Source organism: Solanum lycopersicum, chromosome 9 (genome assembly GCF_036512215.1).
Source record: "Solanum lycopersicum chromosome 9, SLM_r2.1".
NCBI lineage: Eukaryota > Viridiplantae > Streptophyta > Magnoliopsida > Solanales > Solanaceae > Solanum > Solanum lycopersicum.
Genome location: NC_090808.1, coordinates 3951611 through 3975073, shown reverse-complemented (window position 1 = coordinate 3975073; position 23463 = coordinate 3951611). Strand labels below are relative to the sequence as shown.

Genomic DNA, 23463 nt, shown 5'->3' with positions numbered 1-23463 from the left:
TTTGAGTTCCAAAATAAAATGAATAGGACCACAGTAATTATTGAAAATGAAATATAATGGATAGATGAATAGGTGATGAACATATATGCATAACAACAATAAAGTGCATTTTACACATTACATTTTTTTGATGAATTTGGCAAAAAGTATTAGCTTTCTACTTTTCATTTGCATAAATATGTCTTGCAACATTTGCAGTTAATAGTTTTTCCACCTTTGATTTTCTTAGTGGATTCCATTGCCAAATATTAGTGAATTGTATATAAAAAAAGAAAAAACACCTCATGAATTTTGATCGAAATTATTGTAATAATAATCAAATTTTGGAAAAGATATTTTATCGATGTATTATTTAATAGTGTATTTTAAAGAGATATATATATATTTTGACAATTAATTAAAAGTAAAGAGAGAATGTCCTACACTCGCTGCTAACGTGAAATAATAGCTAATAAAAAAGAGACATGTGGCATTGGGCCCATAAACACACTTAAAACATAAATTAAAAAAATAAAATAAACAAAAATTATGTTTTCACTAAAAAAAATAATTAAAAAAAAATATTTCGTTCCCCTTTTCTTCTTCTTCTTCCCAGAACATCCCACCCCATCCCTCTTCTGACATTCGTTCACCATTTCCCTTAGCACGAGACACAAAATCGAAGTATTTCGATAGTAATTTTGAATTTGACTCTTTTTCCTTTCAATTCAAAATTATATGAATTTGTTTTTCATCCATCCACCTATCTTTCTCCTTGAATCTTACTCATTATTGTAATTGGTATTTCTCCCAATATCACTACTTTCTTAAATATTAATTTAAATTTATTGATACTTTTTTTCTTCTGTGTTGTGAGTTTTTTAGGATTTAAATTTCTTAACGATTTAAAAAAATAATAATTCAGATTCGTCGAAAAAAATGGAGTTTCCTCAAAATTATTTTTAATTCTATTTCTTACCACAATATATTTAAATATTTGTGATGTCGGTGATGGGTGGTGAAAGAAGGGGAAGAAAATAGTATGTATGACTTAAGCCTTTAAAGAATTTACTAAATAAATACAAATAGTATGTATACCTCAAACGTAAACCCTATAAACGAAATGAATGGAAGAATCTCGAATTTAAATCTATAATGATATATTCAGATTCTGAATCCGCCCCTACCTAAGCATTCTTTCATCAAAAACACAAGAAATCTTGATGATAAGCTTCCTACATGCACTTCCACTAAGGTTTTTGCTCACTTGATGACAAGTTTTCACAATAACTTTGGAAAAGTTCTAAGTACAATTTTAACACAATTTGGTGATACCTCAAAAAGAACCTAAGTGTAACATATGCATTTGGTATTGGAAATTTGGTAATACATGTGCACCTCTAAAATTGTTGTAACTTCTATATCAAAACTTTTATATTGCACTAATTTCCCTTATCCATAAATACCTAATTTTTAAATAATAAATAAATTTTTAGTTCCCATGTCAACATGATGTAATAATCATATTCTTGAGAGAAAAAAAAAAGCTCAACCTTTATATATATATATATTAACAATAACAAAAAGAAAATTTTAGGAATAATTACAAAAATTTCATATCTTTTATTTTACTTATTATCATTATCCCCTTATAAGTTTTACAAATTTCTAAAATTCCTCATTTTTCTCTAAAGTCAAAAAAAAATATTAATGTATCAGACACTCCATTAATGTATTCATCCTCTTTTTAATGTATCAGCGCATGTATCTGATCATCTATTTAATGTATGATCATCTATTTAATGTATCAGTGCTTTGATCTTTTGGCCATTAATGTATCCAAACCCTGCATTAATGTATCCGACACTCTATTAATGTATTCGACCCTTTTTTTAATATATCAATGCACGTATTCGGCCCTCTTTTTAATATCTCAGTGCTTTGATTTTTTGGCTATTAATGTATCTGGGCCCTCCATTAATGTATCCGTTTGAAAGATTTTTGTAAATACAAACTTCTAAGAGATAAATTGTAATTTTAACTTAAAAGTATGTGAGTTATGTAATTTGCCCAAGATTTTATTCCCTTTCATTATTCAGCAAAAAAAAAAAGTGCAACATATCTCGTTGAATTCAAATACCCATAAAAACTACAAATTGAGTTAGGCTTAAGGTTCGTTTTCTTATCAACAGCAGACACCATATAACGACTCGTAGGATATCGATGAATCGTATATTTCTTTAGTGTGTGTATGTGTGTGAGCAAGTTGTTCTTTTGCCATAGTTGGATTAGGCAATTTGTCTTATAATTGAAAAGATGTTTGTCTTAATTCTTGTAGTGGCCACAAAAATTAATTGGTTACAATAAGAAGGCATAATGTATGTGGTGAACTATACTAATTATAAGATTTAGCTTTTGCAGCTTTCACTTAATTTCCCATAAAGTAAAATATTCCTTAGTTCAATGAATTGGAGAAATATATCGACAGCGACAGATTCAGAATTTAGACATTGAGTTTTAAAATACCTCGATTTATTGAATGTTCTACCTTAGAAACTTAGTAAGTTAAGAAAGATAAAAATTTTAACGAGAAAAATGTGAAATTGGTGTTTAATTAGTTGTTCATGTAGTACTTGATGGGTTTTGGCCTCATGTAGTAAGTACTTTTAGGTATTTTTTCGTGTTTGTTAGTCCATTGATTTTTCGGAAATTAGTAGATTGACTTCATTGGCCCCCAAACTTGTCCAATTCAGCACATAGTTTTCTCAAACAAGAATTGATTTTTTATCTCTTGGAATTATTTTTTTGAATTACAATTACCAAACTGCAGGATAGAGTTGTCCATCATACGGCTCGCCAACTTCACTTGCCTCGGCAAGTGGCTCGTTGCAGGCAGGCTCAGATCACATGATCTACGAAAGAAGGGATTGGTTAGGGGTGTGTTCGATATGATTCTTTTCACTGTACTTTCGATGAGAAATGTGAGTCTGTTTAGTCCACTTTCTTCATCCCCCTCTCATCCTATGTTGCTCAAACTCTCCAAAAATATTGTTGTACCCGCGTTGGATCCTCTAAAAAAAAATGCACTATTCGACACACATCCAGCAGCATTACAGACCTACCATTCACCTCATAAGACTGGAACTAAAGCTAATCACCAATCACCAGTAATCTTTGCAAGAACAGGCACCTTCTTTGAAGTGGTGAAACCGATTTGCATCGCGGACGATGATCACCCTACTTGTAACCTGAGAAACAAACTTACAGAATGTGTGGCAGTCACCACATACTCTAAGGTTCTTCATAATTCTAATAGTGGATTGTTCAGGTGTGCTTATGAGTCCAAATGCAATAGCCAACTTTTCACTATGAGAGAATAGGTTTCCAAGCTTAAGTTCCTCATCAACATCATGCAACACAAAGTTTGTATCTGGAACATAACCAGAAATCTCTAGTTCCTTGAGCAGATACTTTAACTTCTCATAAATCTCTTTCGATAGAGGATGGGTGTGGTCTCCAACGCTGAATCGATGAATCTTGTTATCAACTTCAATCCATGTCCAACCGGGAACTTTCTTCAATCTCTGATGGCTCATTAACTCCCTAATCTTGGCCATATCCTGCCACTTACCTGCTTTAGCATATATATTTGATAGCAAGACGTAGTGCCCTGCGTTTTCAGGTTGCAGTTCAATCAACGATTTTGCTGCCATTTCGGCAAGCTCTACACAGCCATGAATTCTGCATGCTCCAAGTAATGCCCCCCAAAGCCCTTCATCTTTTTCAACAGCCATATCCTCTATTAACTTTAAGGACTCGTCAATTTTCCCAGCGCGGCCCAAGAGGTCCACCATACAAGTGAAATGTTTGATATCAGGCTTCACTCCGTACTCTTTCTGCATAGAATTGAAAAGTTGTTTACCTTCTTCAACCAGCCCGCTATGACTACACGCATAAAGAAGAGAAACAAATGTGATCTTGTTAGGCAATATCCCCGTCCTTAACATCATAGGGAACATATCAACAGCTTTGTTTCCTTGGCCATGATAACCATAAGCTGCTATCATCGCACTCCAAGTTATAACATTCTTTTCTCTCAAACCATCAAACACTTCCCTAGCAACATCAATCGATCCACATTTAGCATACATGTCAACCATCGCTGTCCCCAAGATAACATCGAAAGAAAACTTGTTCTTCACTATATATTCATGTACTAACTTAGCCTTATGCATCGCCCCTATCTTTGCACAAGCATTAACTACATTTACCAAAACAACTTTATCCGGAACAACTCCTTCCTCCCTCATTTGATCAAACAAAACTAAAGCCTCAGTCGCATCCCCACACTCCGTACACGCCCCAATCATAACCGTCCAAGTCACAACATCCCTCTTAGGCATTCCATCAAACAGTTGCTTTGCATCCCCAATTACCTTACATTTCGAATACATATCAACAAGTGCTGCAACAACAAAGTTATCTAACAGCAACCCACATTTGTAAACAACATTATGAATCAATCTACCCATTGTTAGATCCATTGTATCTCTACAAACCCTTATAACAAAAGGCAAAGTATAAGTATCAGGTCTAACCCCAGATCTTAAATACTCCTTAAAAATACTAAAACAGTTCATAAAGTCTCCAGCTTTAGCATACCCACCAACCATAACACTCCAAGAAACAGCATTTTTCTCATTAAATCTACAAAACAAAGCATATGAATCATCTAAAGACTTGTGCATACAATATATGTATAGAAGTTTATTAGCAACCATTAGATTTTCAAGAAATCCATTAGTTGTTATTGAAGCATGAACTTGTTTTACTTGATAAAGATTTTTACACTTTATAAGTTGAGAAAGATAGAATCTTGGATCAAAATAATGAGAAAATTGTGAAATTGGTGTTTGTTCAACAACTAGTTGATGATGAGTGTTGGCCTCAGCAGCTATAGAGGGAGCTGAAGAATAACAAAGTTTTGCATATTTGGAAGGAAAAATCTTTGGGGTTTTGGATTTGAACATTGGGAATTTGGCATCAGTGGTTATTGTTTCTTGAAATTTAGTTCATATATAGAGTTGGACTATAATTTGCATGAAAATAGCCATTGCTTATAAATTCAAGAATTTGGTTATACTTTGTGTGTTATATTTTGGGGTCATTGAAACACAGGGTGTACAAGTCAAATCGAATCGACAAACCAAGTTAGGAAAAAAAGCGATTTGTGATTTTTGGCGGTTGAATTATCAACTCTTCAAGGAAAATAACACTTTCACAAATACATAGAGAGCACCATCTTTTACTAAATAAATGTACCAAGAGTTACTCATTTACAGCCATTTTTCTAAATCCCAAGGTGGGATTTATTGTTTAAGACTGTGCCAATCAACCTACAATATATACTGCAGTTTGCAGTATTCACTCAGTATACAAGGAAAATACCGATACAGATTAAGTGATCATATGCACGAGGGAACGATGAGACCAATCTGCTAATTGTTAATCAGTGAGAGAGGAGATCGTGGTATAAGTGATGGCTTTAGTTCCTTTACTTGGAAGGACTCCAATGAATTGTTCTCTCGAAATTCCTCTAGTAGAGTCTCCATTGGCATGGCTCGCAACGACTCAATTGTTCCCTTGCTTGGTACATCTGGTTCAGACCTAATTGGTGTTGTTCCAGTTGGCTCATAATCCTGAAAATCAATCAGAAAAGTAATAAAAGTTCAGCACAAGTACACAGTACAACGTCTTTTCTTAGCTAGAAAATGACAAGAGCTACGAATGGATTATTAGCTTAGTGTTTCTATTATCTAATAACGTCAACTAAACAGGTATTAGGTATATAGGGATTTATTTTTCTTATTCGGCCAACAGAACTGCACTACTTATGCGGAAAATGGTGTATGACAGCATTGTCTTATCTTCTAACCAACAGCAAAGAGTCCTGAACATTTTAAAAGTATAGTAAGATTCTTGATCAACATACCATAAACTTCTGCTGAAATGTTTCAATGGCCTTCTGTTCAATGGAGGTAGACTGTGTGCAATGATCTTTCTTAAGTTCATCTAGGGTCTCCGAGTGTGCACTGGCAGTATCCAGAATGCCAGATATAGATCCTCTCTCTTCCCCTGACAAGCCTGGATAAGAATGAAACCAGGAGAAACATTACAAAACAGCACATAATAGTCATCACCAAATCACGCCAACCATAAAAAAGACACCATTGTATAAGTTACTTTCCTGAAAAAATTACTACTTGGCAGCAGCACCCAAACCAAAATATGAACTAATCATGACAGACGAAACTAGATAATCTACAATGAAATGTGCTACATCATTTACCATGTTAGAATTATTGCTTGTATGAGCACAATTTACTTCCAAAATGTCTAACTAAATGCCTATCTATAGAAGAGTTTCTTTAGTATTGAACAGCATGCCTACCTTTTGTTCTTTTTTAAAAAACTCAAGAGCGACGACCCAAAATCAGAACATACTAGACAAATTTTTAAAAACTTACCGTCAATAGATTTAATGATATCTTCACTATTCCTTTTCACAGCTTCTTCAGCAGCTTCCCTTGTGGAATCGAATTCAATAACATGTTGCTCATTGCTATCGCATAGGTTCCTGTAACAGCAAGAAAAAAAAGGGATGTCATAATGATGTAGGATGCAGTGCTCAAATTTCTCTTCAAAAAAAAGTAATAAGCTCGTATTTGCTTTTCAATACCCAACACCATAGTCAATATACATTATATTTCTGCAGGCTCATGTTCTGTAATTTGACATAAACCTTCCGAGATCCATTCTTGCTAACAATACAAAGTGTAACCACTCACAAATTCCCCAAGCGCTTCTAGATATAGGCAATTATCTTATATTCTCCCAAGTCCCAACAAATTTCAATTACTTGATGGTTGTCTTTCACCAGTACAAAATAATACATAACATCCATGAGAACACTCTCATTCCCAGCTCCAATGAAGTTGTCTCAATAAATAGGAAACACATTTCCAAAAATAGTTTCTTTAGCTAACAGTGTTAATAGGCAAAAAAAAGGAACTGAAAATTGTACAAAAACTTGGAAACCTTCCCAATCAACAATTTAATTAGATGGTGGTAGGAATATTACAACTGTTGTTTATTTCTATTTATCTGTTTGCAAAGGAAGGCAGTTTTCTTGTCATAAATAAACGAAATAAAATGTTTAAAATAGCTTTAGACAATTTACTTTTCAGACTAAGGAGTTTAATTCTTATATATTTACAAAACATCTTTCATTTATATAACCAATGTGTTACTTATCTGCTCTCTTCAGGCAGAATAAAATATCAAGTAACATCGAAAGTTCACCTGACAACTGAATGCATTGTTGAAACATGTTGATTGCACATGTCTTTTGCCAATTCATGAGTACTTTGCCACCGTTTCACAGTTGTTTCACTTGTGCTTACACTGGATAGAAAAGCCAGACACAATTGCTTACGGAAAAAATAGAAGCAAATATATTTAAAATGAAATAGAGTAAAGGAGAAACAACTATTCGTTGAAAAAGGCCAACAAATTCAGATCAGAGTTGAGTTAACCAAATAACAACTACTGAAACTTAGCAGAATTTGCAAAATCACATATATAAGGTGCAAATTCAGATACTTACCACTTCTGCATGAGTAACTCCATTCGGCAATGTTTAGCAGCTGAGAAATCAGCATTTTCTTTGGTCTCACCTTCTGCTTGCGTATAAAAGTCCTGCCATTTTCTTTTTGTATCTGTTGTAATACCTTCCATAGAGGATACATGCCCATCCAAGAATGTCTTATTTCCAGAAACAGTTTCTCTAAGATCACCAAGCCTTGCACCAACCTGTCAGGTAGACTTTGAGAAAGGGAACAGAAGAAAGATCATATGTATATTACATAAGATTGGAGATCATAGAGTAAAAAACAAACCAGTTCTTTTTGGCGACGCATGTGATTCGAGACCAAGGAAGTCACCTCAGCAATAAGCTTTTCTGCATCTGATCTTGATTGCTCCTAAAGTAGACAAACACAGACATCAAAATTAGAGGAACAACAACATTGTTGTATCAGGTCTATAAGGCATACCTCATATGCCTTCTCAAATTCAGCAATAGACTTCGTTTGAATCTCATCAGCTGTTGTTGAATGTCTTTCAAGTCTTTTTGATTCTTCTAAAAGTTTGTCAAAAAATCCTTGTATGATCTCAGAGATATTTGTCAAATGCTCTGTACTGTCATTAAATCTCTACATGATTGGAAAAAAAACAATGATGAACATGAAAAGAATGAAAAATGCAGAACTATATCCTCAAATGAACTTTAACTACCAAATCTCTGGATGTAATAAGTGTTGATTATCAATCAAAATTTACAAGTAAAGTGCATAAGGAAACCTGACGAAGCTCTCTAGCAAAATTTGCCATTTCTCCTTGGTGGGTTGACAGAGTGTTCTGAAGTTCATCAAAAATTAAATTTGTTTCAACAGACTCTGCATCTAAAAACTGCAACAAGTAGAGGAAGAAAGAAAGATATTCAAATCACAAATACATCTATTATTTTACATGGACAGAAATCCAAATACATCAGAAGCTGAAAGCAAAACTTTCATGTCATACTTCTTTAGTGGAAATTGAATTAGAAGAAGCCAAAGTCGAAATTTCCTCCAGAGCAGCATTAGAAGTGGCTTTATGCAGCTTCACTACATTTTGCATAGCCTCAAAGTGAGATATGTACAAGGCCTTTGAAGAATTAATTTTATTCGTCAAGTCTAAGGCAGCCTACAAGAGAAGTTATGACATAGAAGGTTAAAAACAACTAGAGAGAACCAAAGAAAAGCACAGAAATCACTAGCAGAACAAGCGAAAAAAATAGAAGGGAAAAGCAGAAAATAAAACAGGAGAAGAGCCACTGGAATCCAGTAATAACCTTCTCGTGTGATGCAAGAAAATTATGACAGATTTTCTCGACGTGGTGGAGGTGTTCGTTTTGTCGAGACACAGATGTTGCCACAGTGCTGGAAAGACTACCAAGTTGCTTTGCAAGCTCAGTTTGATAGTTGTCTACCACTGACCGGTTATCAGTACTCAGTTTATCCTCTCTAGCTGGAAAAAATAAAACCGATAGGATGAAATGAATAATCCTGACAAATCATGCAGCAGAAGTGATTAATTTACTTACCAATTTTTTGAAACAAGGAAGCATTCTCTTGAATTGATTTCTCTAAGTCAGCCCGTAAAACACATGCTTGGTGAGCCAGGGCATTTTCTGAAAATATCAGATTTCAAAGTTAATACTGAATGGATAAGCACACTTCAAAATGAATGGTCAGATAGCTATACCAGCTTTTTTTTGTTCAGAGATGATAAAATCCCGCTCCTTGAGAGTGTATAGATTTTGTCTCAGCTGTTCCTCAGTGTAGGCTAGCAATTTGCTTGTTTGATTCAATTGTTTCTGCAAGAACCCTCAACCATAAGAACTTCCTAAAAGGTTGCAAAACACGACGAAGTAATAAAAGGCCGCTAATCACCTGTGTTGCATCAAGTTTACAAGTCAAATCTGAGCACTGTTGAACCTGACAATCATGTCTACTTTGTAACTCCTCGAGTTGCTGATTTATCACAGACAATAACAAAAGTTACTCATCAGTCATCACATAATAAGTCGAATATAAAAGAACTATTCAACTGCGAGGGTCAGTCAAGTACAGACCTTCTGTTGGTTTTCTATGCTAACGCCCATTTGTTCAATTTGATCTGACATTGCCTAAAAATAGAAGCAGTAAAAGATTCTATATCAGAAGACTCTTGCAATAAACAAACTGAATAAATCCTTATACAACAACGACAATATATCCAGTTAAATCCTAGATCACTCTAGGGAGGAGAGTACGTAGACCTTACACCTACCTCTTGGAAGTAGAGAGATTGTTTCCGAGTAAATTTGTAAAGTAAAATATAGAAATAAAGGGAACCGAGCTGTATAAGCAGATTAACCGTTGAATCTCATCAAGATAAGATTTGACGATAGAGAGCATACTAGACAGACAGAATATTTTTGCTACTCATTCCTTGAAAAGTCAAAGGAAGGGAATAAAGAAAAGACAAAGCAAAAGTGCCTACTTTTCTCTCGCTCTCCTCCTGATAATATCGTTCTTTTGGTATATAAACACCATTCTTCTCACGAGCAGCATACACCTCTGGAAGAAAGCAGTTGAAACAAAGGGGAATCAGTAAAATGTTGCTCTGAAATTGTGGAAAGAAGCCTTTAAAATAACTCAATCTAATTATAAAGCAATGACCTCCTTTAAGCCGCTCAATTTCTCCATACAAATCCTTGATGAGGGTCGATTTCATCATTTTTTGATTCACCTACAGATTAGCATCAAAGGGAATAAGATATTGAAGCAAAGAAGAACTATACTTATTACAGTTCAATTTATTTTAATCTTAAGAACAGAGTGTATTAGATTATAGATAATGCATCAAGTCTTGCACACACAACAAATGTGATAAATTGTCAGAATTCAACTAAGAAGCCAAAGTGACTAGATTCACTACCAGTAACAAATTTGCTTTTAAAAATGTCAGCTAAGTTATTCATATTCCCCCAATGGCTCTTAGCTCTTTCTGGCTGGTATAAACACTTCCTGACAAACAACCTTAACAATAATCTATTAGCAGTTATAGCAGTAAATCTGAAACATTTTGCTGTCGGGAAATCAGCATACTAAATAACTTGATTAACCAAACTCAATGCCTCTCCCCTCCAAAAGAAATATAGTCTAACCACCGTTGGTGCATGGTACTTCGAAACTTATACAAGCTTCAGTACTTGCTCCAGACAGCAATATGAAGGATGCTCACATGTCGCAGTATAAAACACTACAAAGATCATAGTTTGCATGCAAACAGAAGACGGAGAGCTGTTGTTATTTGAATACAAAGTGAAGTGAACATAAGACAAAAATTTCTATATTGAAAGAGTGAGAGAGCAGCATAAGGTGATTCTGCCGTGGAAATTATTTTGCTCTTTTCCAAATTTACCTCAGGCTTATTCCTTATGTTTTTTGCTCTGTGGGCATAGTCTAGTGTGCTCAGAGTCTCCTCAAGACAGTGCACAGCAGGTGACACTGTGGCAATGATACATGTTTTGGTTCTTCCTCCCAATGAATCACGTAGCAAACGTGTAAGTTTGCTATCCCTGGATTAGCATCATAAAAATGGCATAATAAGTATACAGATCAAAAGATGGCTAAAGAACCACAAAAACCATAGATACCTGTAAGGAATATGCCCAAGATGCTCAACAAGGGCATTAATCACTCGTCCAAGTGTGAGTAGACTTTTGTTTATTTCTCCAGCTTCCCTTGCACGACCCTGGGAATTAAAATTGTGAAGTTTTTAAAAGAACAGAATGATTTCCTATTTCACTGTAAGCAATACAAAAGAAAGATAGAACAACGAGGTATGAAAGTACAACTACCTCTAAATGAGGGGGAAAAAGACGAAAAAACTAAGAGTGAGGTGCCTTACAGAAAGAAGAAAAATAAATCAATTGTATGTGTTTGATTAAAATTAAATGAGATCAAAAAAATCAATTTCTAATGAGTTGATAGATGGACGAGCATATGTGTTACCTCCCTAGCCCCAGAGCGAGAAATATTCTCTGAACCAGCCAAATCAACTAAATTCAACTTGCCACATTTTATTAGTTCTTCGCCTTCGGGGGTTGCTTCCTTGATGTGTATTGTGATGGAAAAAAGAGAATGTGACCGACTGAAACAAAACTATTACTTTTGTCATCTTGTACGCAAATGATAATATAATGACTATCAATATGAGCAAAAAAAGTATACCTTGATTGCTTATTGAGCAAGGTTTCTGCAGTCCGGCGTTTTGATGAACCCCTTTCAATTAAGGTGAATATCTCATTGGCACTTGTCACAATTTCTTCTTCAAGCCCTCTAACTAGAACTCCACCTTTCCCATCTTCCATGAGTGGCAATTGTTTCTTCTGTCTGTCTTCTAAAGCGACTTTACACAAATCCTCAGGGGCTAACAAGTCAGTGATTTCTTCATTATACAACTCTAAGAATGTAACTTTCACACTGTATTCTGCATTTTGACTCTCTAATGTATCAAAAATTTGCTTGACGGCTCTAGGTATAACACCTGCTCCTTGTGGAAGCTCTCCGTTAGGCCCACTCTGCAATGTCATGCAATCAAAAATAAGAAACTATGTGCTTAAGCAAGCTTTTAAAGGGAAAAAAATCTCAAAAGCCTGCTATATTCAGTACCTTGGACCTCTTGCATTCACCTTCCATAGTGTATGTCTTCCCGGTACCAGTTTGTCCATAAGCAAAAATCGTACAATTGAACCCCTCTAAAACTTCATTGACAATGGGGATAATTGCTTGATCATAGAGGTCCCTTTGTTGTGCAGAGGGGCCAAAAACCTGTACTTCAACAATAGAGCAAGCATAACAATATATAAGTAATACTTTCTGAATTACATAAAACTACCAAATTGATACATTTTAGCACTGTGAATGACATGACCTTTCATAACAATACCAAATTAATTTCCACACCCAACCATGAAAAAACAAAGTATCCTCTCTTTTTTCTGAAATGCCTTAATGAAGCAAAAACTAAACTTTCTTTCCTTTTCTACAGCAAGATAGTAGCTCCGAACTAAACTAAAATGCTTAGTTATATCAGTAACCACACTAAGTTCCTACTTTGAAGTTTATGTTCAATTTCTAAAAAACTAGTTATAGTCCATGTACTTAACCAGCTCAACAAAAACATTATAATAATCAATCAATCGAAACATTACCTTATCGAAAGTAAAAATTCTATCTATGTGTTTTCCAGCAATGTTCTGTGAAACAGCAACCTCTCTCTGAAACTCATTGCAAGTTACCACTTGCGGAGCATTACTCCGCAACTCATCATTACTAAACGGCCTGAAAATCAACCCATAAAACATCAAAACACCAAGAAAATCGAAAACCCAATTACCAAAAACCGTAAATTAAAAAACCCTAATCACAAATTTTTAAATTTTTTTTTTCACAAGTTACCTGCAACGAAGCAAAACCTGAACGTTTACACCTTTCTCCTTATTCGACATCTTCAATCGTTGAACACAGGGTGAACCTATGCTTCTATTAGGTGTACTTGACTGAGCCACTGTGTGTTTTAGGTATTTCTAAGCGTTTGACAGAAAAATAACGAACCGAACTTATTCTTCTCCGTTTGTAATGATATTTGTGCGAGCTACTGTGTGTTTTAGGTGTTTGTGAGTGTTTTTTTGTGGGTTTTCAGTGACTGTTAGAGAGAGAGAGAGAGAGAGAGTTTAGCCGTTTGGGTTTTGGGAAGATCTGAAAATGGAAGCGGGAGGAAGAAGAAGATGAATTTTGAAATTTGAGAGAGGCGCGTGTGGGGATTGATCTGGCCGTTGATTTGCAGGGGATTTGATCGGACGGTAGAGATGAATTATGATTGTTTTAAATTTTTATATTTTTGGCTAATTTTTCAAATTTTCAAGCTCTTAAATGGGCTTTTTTTGTTAAGCCCAATAATTGGATTAATATGGGTCCTTTGTACCTTTGCCTCTACTTTGCTCTCATAACTAACAAGTTCGTTTTATAAATTATAGTTTTTTTGATTATTTTATTTGCTTCGTGAGTATTACGTGTCCTACCTAGTTTAGGTTTTTATTACGTGTCTTCACTTCGGTTTTTGAAATTAACTTTCGTACCACATTTACTTCACTAGATATATGTCACTCAGATTCGTGTATCTATGATATATGTTGGGTCAAATTAGATGTAAGTTGTCTTCAGATATACTATAACCAAGTGTAGTTCACGTGTAATTTAGTAGAATACAATAACTCTATGGCTCGCCTTAAAATGTGTTTGATATCAAAGATACATGTATATAATATATTTGATACATGTATCTGACTTGGAATTTTTTGTATTTCATAATGTATATGGTACTAAAGATAAATGTATCTAGTATCCTTGACACATGCATCTGTCTTGAAATCTGAAGAAATAGTGTATTTATCTTATTTGAAATTCAATACGAAATTATTAAGGAAAAATAGTATGTAATAGCAAATCATTAATTTAAATTAAATGCTGTAAATATACTTTGATTTGATTGTGTTTTTATCTTACTTGAAATTCAATACGAAATTATTAAGGGAAAATTGTATGTAATAGCAAACTATTAATTTAAATTAAATGCCGTAAATATACTTTGATTTAATTGTAAACTATAACAAACTATTGCTAAGTTCGTCTCTCTCCCTAGTGGAATCTTCCTCCCCGCTCTTGTTGTGGCAGTCTCGCTCGCCTTTCTCATATAAAATGTGTTTGTATTTGTATAAAGCGAGAGAAAATTATATATATACATATATTTTCATTCCCCTCTCCCAGATGTCACTCGCCACCCTCGCCTCTCCCACTTATACAAACAGAAATGAAATATATAAATTGTGTTTCTGTTTGTATGAAATGAGAGAAAATTGTATATACACATGCATTTACATAAATCTTCATCCTATATACTTATAATTATACAAAATAAATATTTTTCTGCCCAGTTTTCTTTCGTCTTTTTCTCTTTCTCGTTTTATACATACACAAATAATATAATTGACCTTTTGTATACAACTGCTTTCTTTTGTATATCGATAGCGAATTATGCAACTGTTTTTTTTTTGTCTATGTATAGCGAATTATACAATTTTTTTCTGTATATTTATAGTAAAATATACATATTTATATTTGTTATGGAGCACAATTATGCAAATTATAACTATAACATTAAAATATGATTCTTATGTTTACTACATGTGAAAGTTACTCAATTATTAATTAGTTAGACAATATGTGATTATTTCAAACTATATAATAAATCAGTATTTTATAAAAATACAACGTAATTAAATAAGTATTTTCATAAAATAATCCTAACGTGACGAATAAGATGAGATATCCCACAAATATAACACGTAACTTTGTCTATTACTCCCTCCGTCCCATATTATAAATCATCTTTTTCACTTGCACTTGCATTAAGAAACAAGATAATTTTATCCTTATGTCCTTATTTAATTAGTTGTACATTTCCAAGTATAGTCAACATAAATACATTTAAAAAGATTAATTAATTAATCAATCATATGTTTTATGCGTGAATTTTATAAAATGACATACATTGCCATTCAAGTATTTTTTTAGAATGAGACTGACTTATAATATTTTGTAGAGATGAAAAAATATCAAGTTTATTTCTTTTTTGACTTACAAAGATTATTTATCACTCAAGGAAAAAGAAAAAAACAATTCAAAAATTGAAATCAAAACCCTAAATTTATTTATAATTTGTTATTTTTGGTATTTATTCAATTATTGTTTTTATTTGTCTTAATTCATAAATGAATAGATTTTCTATTCATAGTTTAATTTGGTTTCTTACTATTATAAATAAATAAACATATTATTTACAGAAATTGAAGTCACACATTCAACAACTTTTTTACTCATAAACTCTCCGGCGACTGTGATTCAGCTCTCCGGTGATCGATCCTTCTCTCCGGTGGACGTAGACGTAAGAAATTGAAGTCACATTCAACAACTTTTTTACTCATAAACTCTCCGGCGACAGTGATTCAGTTCTCCGGTGATCGATCCTTTTCTCCGGTGGACGTAGACATAAACTAAGTCGGCGATGAGCGAGGTGAAGATTATCGAGTTTGAGGATGGATGGGAATTTATGGAGAAGGGAATCACTAAGTTGAAGAAAATTTTACAAGAAGAAGAAGAAATTTGTTTCGATTCCGAAGAGTATATGATGCTCTATACAACAATATTCAACATGTGTACACAGAGTATGCCGCCGCCATATATTAATAATCACTCAAAACAGTTGTATGAAAACTACAAGCAAGTATTTGTAGAATACATCGATTCTACTGTACTGCCCTGTTTACGAGACAGACACGATGAGTTCCTATTGAAGGAGATTGTGAAACGATGGGCGAATCACAAAGTTATGATTCGGTGGCTCTCGCGTTTCTTCCAATACCTGGAACGTTTTTTTATTAATGCAAAATCTCTACCTGGACTCAAGGAAGTTGGTTTGATGTGTTTTCGTGATCTGGTTTACGAGGAATTGAAAGTTAAAGCTAGAGATGTGGTTTTTGTGTTGATTGAACGAGAACGAGATGGGGAGAAGATTGACAGAAGTTTATTGAAGAGTGTGGTTGATATATTCGTTGCAGTTGGGATGGGGAATATGGAGTGCTACGTGAATGATTTTGAATTTGCAATGCTTGAAGATACTGCAGGTTATTACTCTCGTAAAGCTTCAAGTTGGATTGGGGAAGATTCGTGTCCTGATTATATGTTGAACGCAGAGGAGTGTTTGAAGAAGGAGAAAGAGAGAGTATCGAATTATCTCCATGTTGTTAGTGAGTCGAAACTTTTAGAGAAAGTGCGATATGAATTGTTGGTTGTATATACGAATCAGTTACTCGAGAAGGAGCATTCTGGAATTCGAGTATTGCTTAGAGATGATAAGGTAGATGATTTATCTCGAATGTATAGGCTGTTCTACAAAATCGACAAGGGATTGGTACCTGTTTCAGCTATGTTTAAGCAGCACGTCGTTGCTGAAGGGATGTACTTAGTGCAACAGGCTGATGATACGACAAATAGACAGTCTGAAACTCCCTTCTTTGTTAGGAAGGTCATTGAGCTTTACGATAAGTATATGAGTTATGTTACGAGCTGTTTTGCTAATCACTCTCTGTTTCATAAGGCTCTCAAGGAGGCATTTGAGGTGTTTTGTAACAAGATTGTATCGGGTTGTTCAAGTGCAGAGCTCCTTGCTTCGTATTGTGATAGTATTCTCAAGAAAGGTGGAAGTGAAAAACTTAGTGATGATGCTATCGAGGAGACGTTGGATAAGGTGGTAAAGCTTCTCGCGTACATTAATGACAAAGACCTTTTTGGAGAGTTCTGCAGGAAGAAGCTTTCTCGTAGATTGCTCTTTAGTAAATGTGCTAATGATGAACACGAAAGGCTTATGTTAACGAAGCTAAAGCAGTATTGTGGTGGACAGTTTACATCAAAGATGGAGGGAATGGTAACAGACTTGACGTTAGCTAAGGAAAATCAGAACGATTTTCAAGAATATCTCAGCAACAACGCGAGTACTGGAATTGATCTAACTGTCACAGTACTTACAAGTGGGTTCTGGCCTAGCTATAAATCTTGTGATTTGAGTCTACCTGTCGAGATGGCTAAGTGTGTACAAGTCTTCAACGAATTCTATCAGACAACAACGAAACACAGGAAACTGACATGGATTTATTCATTGGGTACGTGTAACGTCATTGGGAAGTTTGATTCAAAAACCATTGAATTGATTCTGGGAACCTATCAGGCTGCTGTTCTGTCATTGTTTAATTCGTCAGATAGATTGAGTTACTCGGAAATCAAAAGTCAGTTAAATTTAGCTGATGATGACTTGATCAGATTGCTTCAATCTCTTTCATGTGCTAAGTATAAAATTCTGATTAAAGATCCTAGCAATGCAACTGTTACATCATCTGATCATTTCGAGTTCAACTCCAAGTTCACTGACAGGATGAGACGGGTTAGGGTACCGTTACCTCTTGTGGATGAAAGGAAAAAGGTGGTGGAGGATGTAGGCAAAGATAGACGTTATGCAATCGATGCATGTATAGTACGTATTATGAAGAGTCGAAAGGTTCTTCCTCATCAACAACTAGTAGCAGAGTGTGTTGAGCAGTTGAGCTCCATGTTCAAGCCTGACTTAAAAGCAATCAAAAAGCAGATAGAAGATCTCATCACTAGAGAATACTTGGAAAGAGATGAAGAGAACCCAAATTTGTTCAAGTATTTAGCCTAAAACCAGTAATTTAGGATTTGTTATTTTTGATATTTGTTTAATTATGTCTAGTTAGGATTTGTTTTTCTTATTTCATATATGAATACATTTTTTTAGTCTTTATCTGCTCCTTTCTTCATATTGTTATCAACTTGTATCTTTATTGATGTTTACAACTATTCCAACACATGCATTACCTGTTACAATCGCGATGATTTAGAGTCTAAAATGCAACAGAGTGGAAGTGCCATCCAGCCCTTTGTTATTGAAATAAGTTGTGAACTCCTTAATCGTTGTTTCCCTGTACTTCGGAGGGTTCTGTTCCGATATCAGCTCCTTTATAGGTCCATACATCCTATGTGTTGTCATACAATTCGTCATGAAGAAGCATGCCAACGATACCCTTGGACCGACCTTATTAGCCAGTACTCTATGATCAACACTTTTGAACTTGTCATTCGTTATAAGCTGAAAATGATCGAGTCAACAATCTCATATGTTATAAGACAATAATGTTTCTAACAGTACTCAAAATGTAACACTACTTGCCTGTAGAAGATCTCCTATATTGACCACGAGTGCTCCGGGAGTAGGGGGAACATCTACCCAATGGCTCTGATGTAAGACTTGAAGACCGCCTATGTTGTCTTGGAGAAGCACGGTGAGGAAGTCGTTGTCAGCATGCTTACTGGTGCCTAGAGTAAGTTCAGGTTGTGGGCATGCTGGATAATATTGGCCTAAAGCAAGAAGCCCCTCTGCACAACCCATATCCTTGAGGTGATTTGGTTCGAGGCCAACAGCCTCGGACACTAGTTCAAATAGAGTTTCACCTAATTTCATCACTTGGTTCGTGTACTCGAGGAGAATATCTCTATCACAAATGCACAATAAGCAAATCAAAACACAAAACAATATTCAAACCTCTCTATAACAACGTTGTTTCTCCATAATACCTGCAGACAGAAGGGAGTTGTTCGGGTTTTAGAGGTATAGGAGCTATAGTGGCACGAAAAGTGTCCCTCCAGTTGGTTACCGGTGCTCTAAACAGATCAAAATTGCTGTTAAATGTGAACTCTTTGTTCAAGTCTCGCGTATACCACTGCTTCTTCACCTCAGTATCTTGCTCAAAGAACCTGGTAACACCGTCTTTCATTGCATCCATAACATGACTAGGAATCCCATGATTGATCACTTGAAAGAAACCCCAACTCTCGGATGCATGACCAACTTCTTGGACTATGTTCTTTTGTTTGATCGGATCTTCCTTGATGCCATCAAGATCAATTATTGGAAACTCGATCAACTTGTTGTTGTTTTCACTCCTCGAATGTTCAATCATCGATGGTTGTATAAACATTCGTGGTACTTTGGTTATACCTGCATCGACTAGTCCCTTAACACCGGCTTTCGTCTTATCAAAGGCTTGTAGTTCAGCCATTCTTTCATACTTCTCTACATGTATGTTGGTTTTCATCACTCCCATTTTTCTTATGCTTTTCTCTAAATCTAAGATGTTAAGTTAAATCTATCTCAGAGGTATTCAATATTTACCTGGTAAAAGTTAAAGATACATATATATATATCATTGGATTGTTTCTAAAATTGGATGTTTTCTAACTAACCTAATTATTAATTAAGTACTAAAAATAGCTAATGATTGAAGATTAGAACTGAGTTTAAAAATAATACTTCTGCTAAGTTCATAATATTCCCTGTGATATCAATGAAATAATAATAATTTCAATCTGTTTTTCCGATCTTAGTTAATGATTTTGGGCTAGCAGAACTATTTTCGAACATGTATGTTGAGTTGTTAATGGAATCACGAAGATTTATTGTCTAATCTTGTTGCATTTGTTTACTAATTAGGCATTATTAGATCTCTAACTAACGTCTAATTATTATAATTAAATTGCTAATTTTATAGTATCAGTTGTATGTTTAAAAATAAAGCTTCTGCTAATTTTACAATTATGTTGATACTTAGATAGCTTGTTTTTACTTAACCGAGTTTAGATAAATCTAGACCGTCAATATAACATTTTAATATTAATAAAAATATATCATAGGTTACATTATATATCATGTTATGTCTACCAGTGAACATTACATTTGCGTCTCTTTACTCTCATCAATTTGTGGAAGAAAGTGATCATTAATTGTTAGTAACTTACGTAACCAGCTCTCCAATTACGTAAGAAAGAATTCATCACCGATAAATAGTGATTGTCTTCCTTTGAATTTTGTGGACAAGGGATAGTATATATGAGAAAGAAGATAACATATAATTCTAAGGGAAAAGGTTTGATATACCCTCAACTTTGTCATTGGAGCTGATATACCCTCGTTATAAAAGTGGCACATATATACCCTTACCATTATACAAACGGCTCACATATATCCCTGCCGTTACAAAATAGCTCACATATACCCTTCATTTAACGGAAGTTAAAAGATTAGTTTTAAATTTATATTTATTAGTTCTATTTTTTTTAAAAAAAATATTTAGGAGTATATATGATTCTTCTATCAAAGTTCAAGGTATATTTTAATTTTTTTCATACATAAATTATTTTTTGACTTCTTTTATTATAATTATTTGAGTTTCTTATTCTTATTTTGTTTTTTTCTTACATTCCTTAGTTTAAAGAACAAAAAATAAACTATTTTTTTTGTGTGTATTGTAATTTAATTTCGTATGCGAAGAAAAAATTTGGTCATCTACAATAAATTTTACAAGAATATTAGTGAAACATAAAATAAATTTGATTCAAAATAATAATTATAAATTAGTCATTAAAACAAAAAAAAGTCAAAAAAAATATGTTTGACGAGGATTAAATTTACTCATATAGGATTATATATTTTAGAAAAAAATAATAAAAAGTTAGATTAAAATTATTTATTTTTTCATTTCCGTTAGAGAAAAAGGTTATATGTGAGCCATTTGTTTACAAGGGGTATATATGAGCCACTTTCATAACAAGGATATATCAGCTCTAAATAACAAAGTTGAGGGGTATATCAGACCCTTTTCCCTAATTCTAATAATGAGTTTTAACTTTTTTGAACCAACAATATACTTCTTTCGACACTATAATGTAAAGGTGATGTACAAAGTGACTAATAAGCAAGTCTGAGAAAAAAACATTGCAAAATAAGATACTAGTGGTGGACTGTTAGGGGCAAGCTCAAGTGCACCTAAATTAATTCCACGAGATTATTTCGAATTCTTAACAGTCTAGCAGCAAGATCAGATACAAAATATTGTAATCAACATGCCTATTCAAAGCTGTAAAAAGCACGAAACCTATTAAACAAAACGTGATCGTCCTAACCCAAGAAACTAAATCCAACAAAGAGAAATTATGTTAATTTTGGCATGTTCCGTTGTGAAAAAAGAAGAAATGCAGGATGAGGGAACCTGCTAAATCCAACAGAGATTGTTGTTACTCCATAACGGCGACTCCTCCAACAGCTTTGATCTTTTCTATTATTTCATTAGCTTCCTCTTTGGTTACTCCTTGCTTAAGTATAGCAGGAACCTTTTCGACAAGGTCCTTGGCTTCCTTCAGACCTAGACTCGTGAAGGATCTAACCTCTTTGATCACCTTGATTTTCGCAGCTGCATCAAATTTCTCTAACTTCACGTCAAATGCTGTTTTCTCAACCTTCTTCTCCTCAGCCTTTGCCGGTCCACCACCTGCTCCTCCCATTGCACCCAAATCCATGCCTTCTACTGAAATTGGTTTCAAAGTAGGGTGCCTTAGTATCTCCCTGAGTAAAGGACCAATTTGTCTACGTTCTTCTGGGGCTAAAGCAGCAATACGTTCAGCAAGCTGAACTATCTTGTCTGATGGTGGGGGTCTCGGGCCATATGGATCATAGGCAGCAGGATATTTGTACCTTATGGGCTTGACATTAGGATCTCTGGGAACAAAATCAGGTTGAAACGAACGAGACTGCAGAGGCCCTATAATTTCACGAAGAGCTGTACAGGTTTGGATGGGTCTTAACCGTGCTATGAGCTTCATGCTTAAGATATCACTTTCCAAGCAATGAATTGCAAATGATGTTAGCTTGATCAGAATTTCATACGCGTGTTGTGCTAATGCAAAAGAACTCGGATAATTTCCACTTCAACCACTTGGTAAAACTTGTGCTTTACACTCACTCCTGCCTTGAAAAGAAAATTCGACATTCAGTTCATACAATAGAAACGAAAAATACACTCCAATCACCCTATCTATCAATAGACACATACACATAAATTCCTCAAAAACTAAAACTTCCATTCGTTTTAGTTTACGAACGGACACTCGTAAAAGTTCCTAAAATGAAGCTTTCATATATGACTTTAGATTGACAAAATCATCAGTGTATTATAAACGCAACACAACGCACCAAAGATGGATAACAGGCCAGTGGTCATCGTCAATAATAACAAAGAAGGCAAATGTGACATTTTAATTTACAACGAAAAGAATTTACAAAAGATATACAGATAACAACTACGACAATGAACGAATGAAACTGAATTCAAATTAAACCTTTACATCATTTTTACGAGGAAAACTAGTTGTTCATCTATCAAAGGAAGCACAGAAGTATCCTTTGATGCTATTGCAGCAGACTGCAAAGACGAAAACAATCAATTCCAGATAATGTACTAACTGCTAACACACAAGGGCAGCTCAACAGTGGCTTTAGACCCAAAAAAACAACCCCAAATTCAGTTTCCAAAACATATCGAAGAAGCAGAAAAAAAGAAAAAATTTCCAGCTAGAAGCAAAGATTAAAAGAAGAACCAAAAGCACAGCAGACAAATCGCTCTAACAGTCGAAGAGGCCAAACTTATGATATTTTCCTTTGACTCTAAATTATCATTTCTACAGGTAGCCGAAGCACAGCGACGTAAATATTCACACAGAGCTAAGAAAAATTGAATCTGAGGATTTTCAAGATGTACATAGATCCAATTCAAAAGTCACATTTCACCAAATCAAAAAATAAAAAGTAGCGTTTATGGCTCATGAACACTAACCAAAGGGAATTCGTGAATTGAAGATATAAATGAAGAGACTTAGGACTTTAAATCCTCCGGAGAAAGAGATCGCCGCCGTGAGAGATTCCGGCGAGTGCAGTGTGAACTGGCCGAAGAAGACGGGTGAAATTTGAAATTTAGGGCTGATAGGAAAAAAAAAATATGAGTCGGTTTGGGCCCATAAATTGGGTATTGGACTCATCGGCCCAATCCAACGAAAAAGTTAACACTTTTGACCATTGGTTTGATTTTTAACTTTTGATCTTTCGACTTTCGAGCGACTAACACCTTCTTCTTCTAGAAAATCAGACTCACGATATTGATTTTGATACAACTTATTAGAGTCAAAAGCTTAACATTACGTCAATTTTATATTTTTCAACTAAGTTTATCAAGTCAGTGTCATGTTCGATCATGATTCCGACTCGAGTCACCCAATATCTCTTGAGTTTTGCCATAGGCAATATATTGACATT

The 23463-nt window shown here is 34.5% G+C and overlaps 5 protein-coding genes across 7 annotated transcripts; 1 reads left to right on the top strand and 4 right to left on the bottom strand.

Moving 5' to 3' along the window:
* Positions 1–2739: 2739 nt before the first annotated feature.
* Positions 2740–5255, bottom strand: LOC101258097 (pentatricopeptide repeat-containing protein At4g21065). The gene has a single exon (XM_010327596.4). The coding sequence runs from the start codon at positions 5007–5009 to the stop codon at positions 3141–3143; it is 1869 nt and encodes a 622-aa protein (XP_010325898.1). The 5' UTR covers positions 5010–5255; the 3' UTR covers positions 2740–3140.
* On the bottom strand, positions 5256–13407 carry LOC101247848 (kinesin-like protein KIN-5C). Its single transcript, XM_004246443.5, has 23 exons — positions 13092–13407; positions 12845–12974; positions 12303–12461; positions 11862–12211; positions 11643–11781; positions 11285–11382; positions 11050–11206; positions 10305–10374; positions 10126–10202; positions 9716–9769; positions 9534–9614; positions 9346–9457; positions 9185–9271; positions 8933–9108; positions 8623–8784; positions 8401–8508; positions 8094–8252; positions 7938–8021; positions 7646–7851; positions 7342–7443; positions 6507–6616; positions 5972–6123; positions 5256–5678 (listed from the first exon to the last, which is right to left on the bottom strand). The coding sequence occupies exons 1-23, from the start codon at positions 13139–13141 to the stop codon at positions 5478–5480; spliced, it is 3024 nt and encodes a 1007-aa protein (XP_004246491.1). The 5' UTR covers positions 13142–13407; the 3' UTR covers positions 5256–5477.
* A 2133-nt stretch (positions 13408–15540) lies between these two features.
* Positions 15541–20366, bottom strand: LOC101248415 (1-aminocyclopropane-1-carboxylate oxidase homolog 1-like). 2 transcript variants are annotated; one of them, XM_069289120.1, is made up of 4 exons: positions 18897–19566; positions 18493–18814; positions 18141–18411; positions 17734–17863 (listed from the first exon to the last, which is right to left on the bottom strand). In XM_069289120.1, the coding sequence occupies exons 1-3, from the start codon at positions 19424–19426 to the stop codon at positions 18160–18162; spliced, it is 1104 nt and encodes a 367-aa protein (XP_069145221.1). In that variant the 5' UTR covers positions 19427–19566; the 3' UTR covers positions 17734–17863; positions 18141–18159. The 2 variants fall into 2 exon arrangements, with proteins under 2 accessions (XP_004246493.2, XP_069145221.1); XM_004246445.5 differs by having other exon boundaries at positions 15541–18411; positions 18897–20366.
* On the top strand, positions 15757–18066 carry LOC101248129 (cullin-1-like). The gene has a single exon (XM_004246444.5). The coding sequence runs from the start codon at positions 15757–15759 to the stop codon at positions 17962–17964; it is 2208 nt and encodes a 735-aa protein (XP_004246492.1). The 3' UTR covers positions 17965–18066.
* A 714-nt stretch (positions 20367–21080) lies between the features above and the next one.
* On the bottom strand, positions 21081–23305 carry LOC101248704 (uncharacterized). Of its 2 annotated transcripts, none has more exons than XM_010327597.4 (2): positions 22988–23305; positions 21081–22119 (listed from the first exon to the last, which is right to left on the bottom strand). In XM_010327597.4, the coding sequence occupies exon 2, from the start codon at positions 21975–21977 to the stop codon at positions 21393–21395; it is 585 nt and encodes a 194-aa protein (XP_010325899.1). In that variant the 5' UTR covers positions 21978–22119; positions 22988–23305; the 3' UTR covers positions 21081–21392. The 2 variants fall into 2 exon arrangements, with proteins under 2 accessions (XP_010325899.1, XP_004246494.1); XM_004246446.5 differs by having other exon boundaries at positions 21081–22123; positions 22988–23203.
* Positions 23306–23463: the final 158 nt, after the last annotated feature.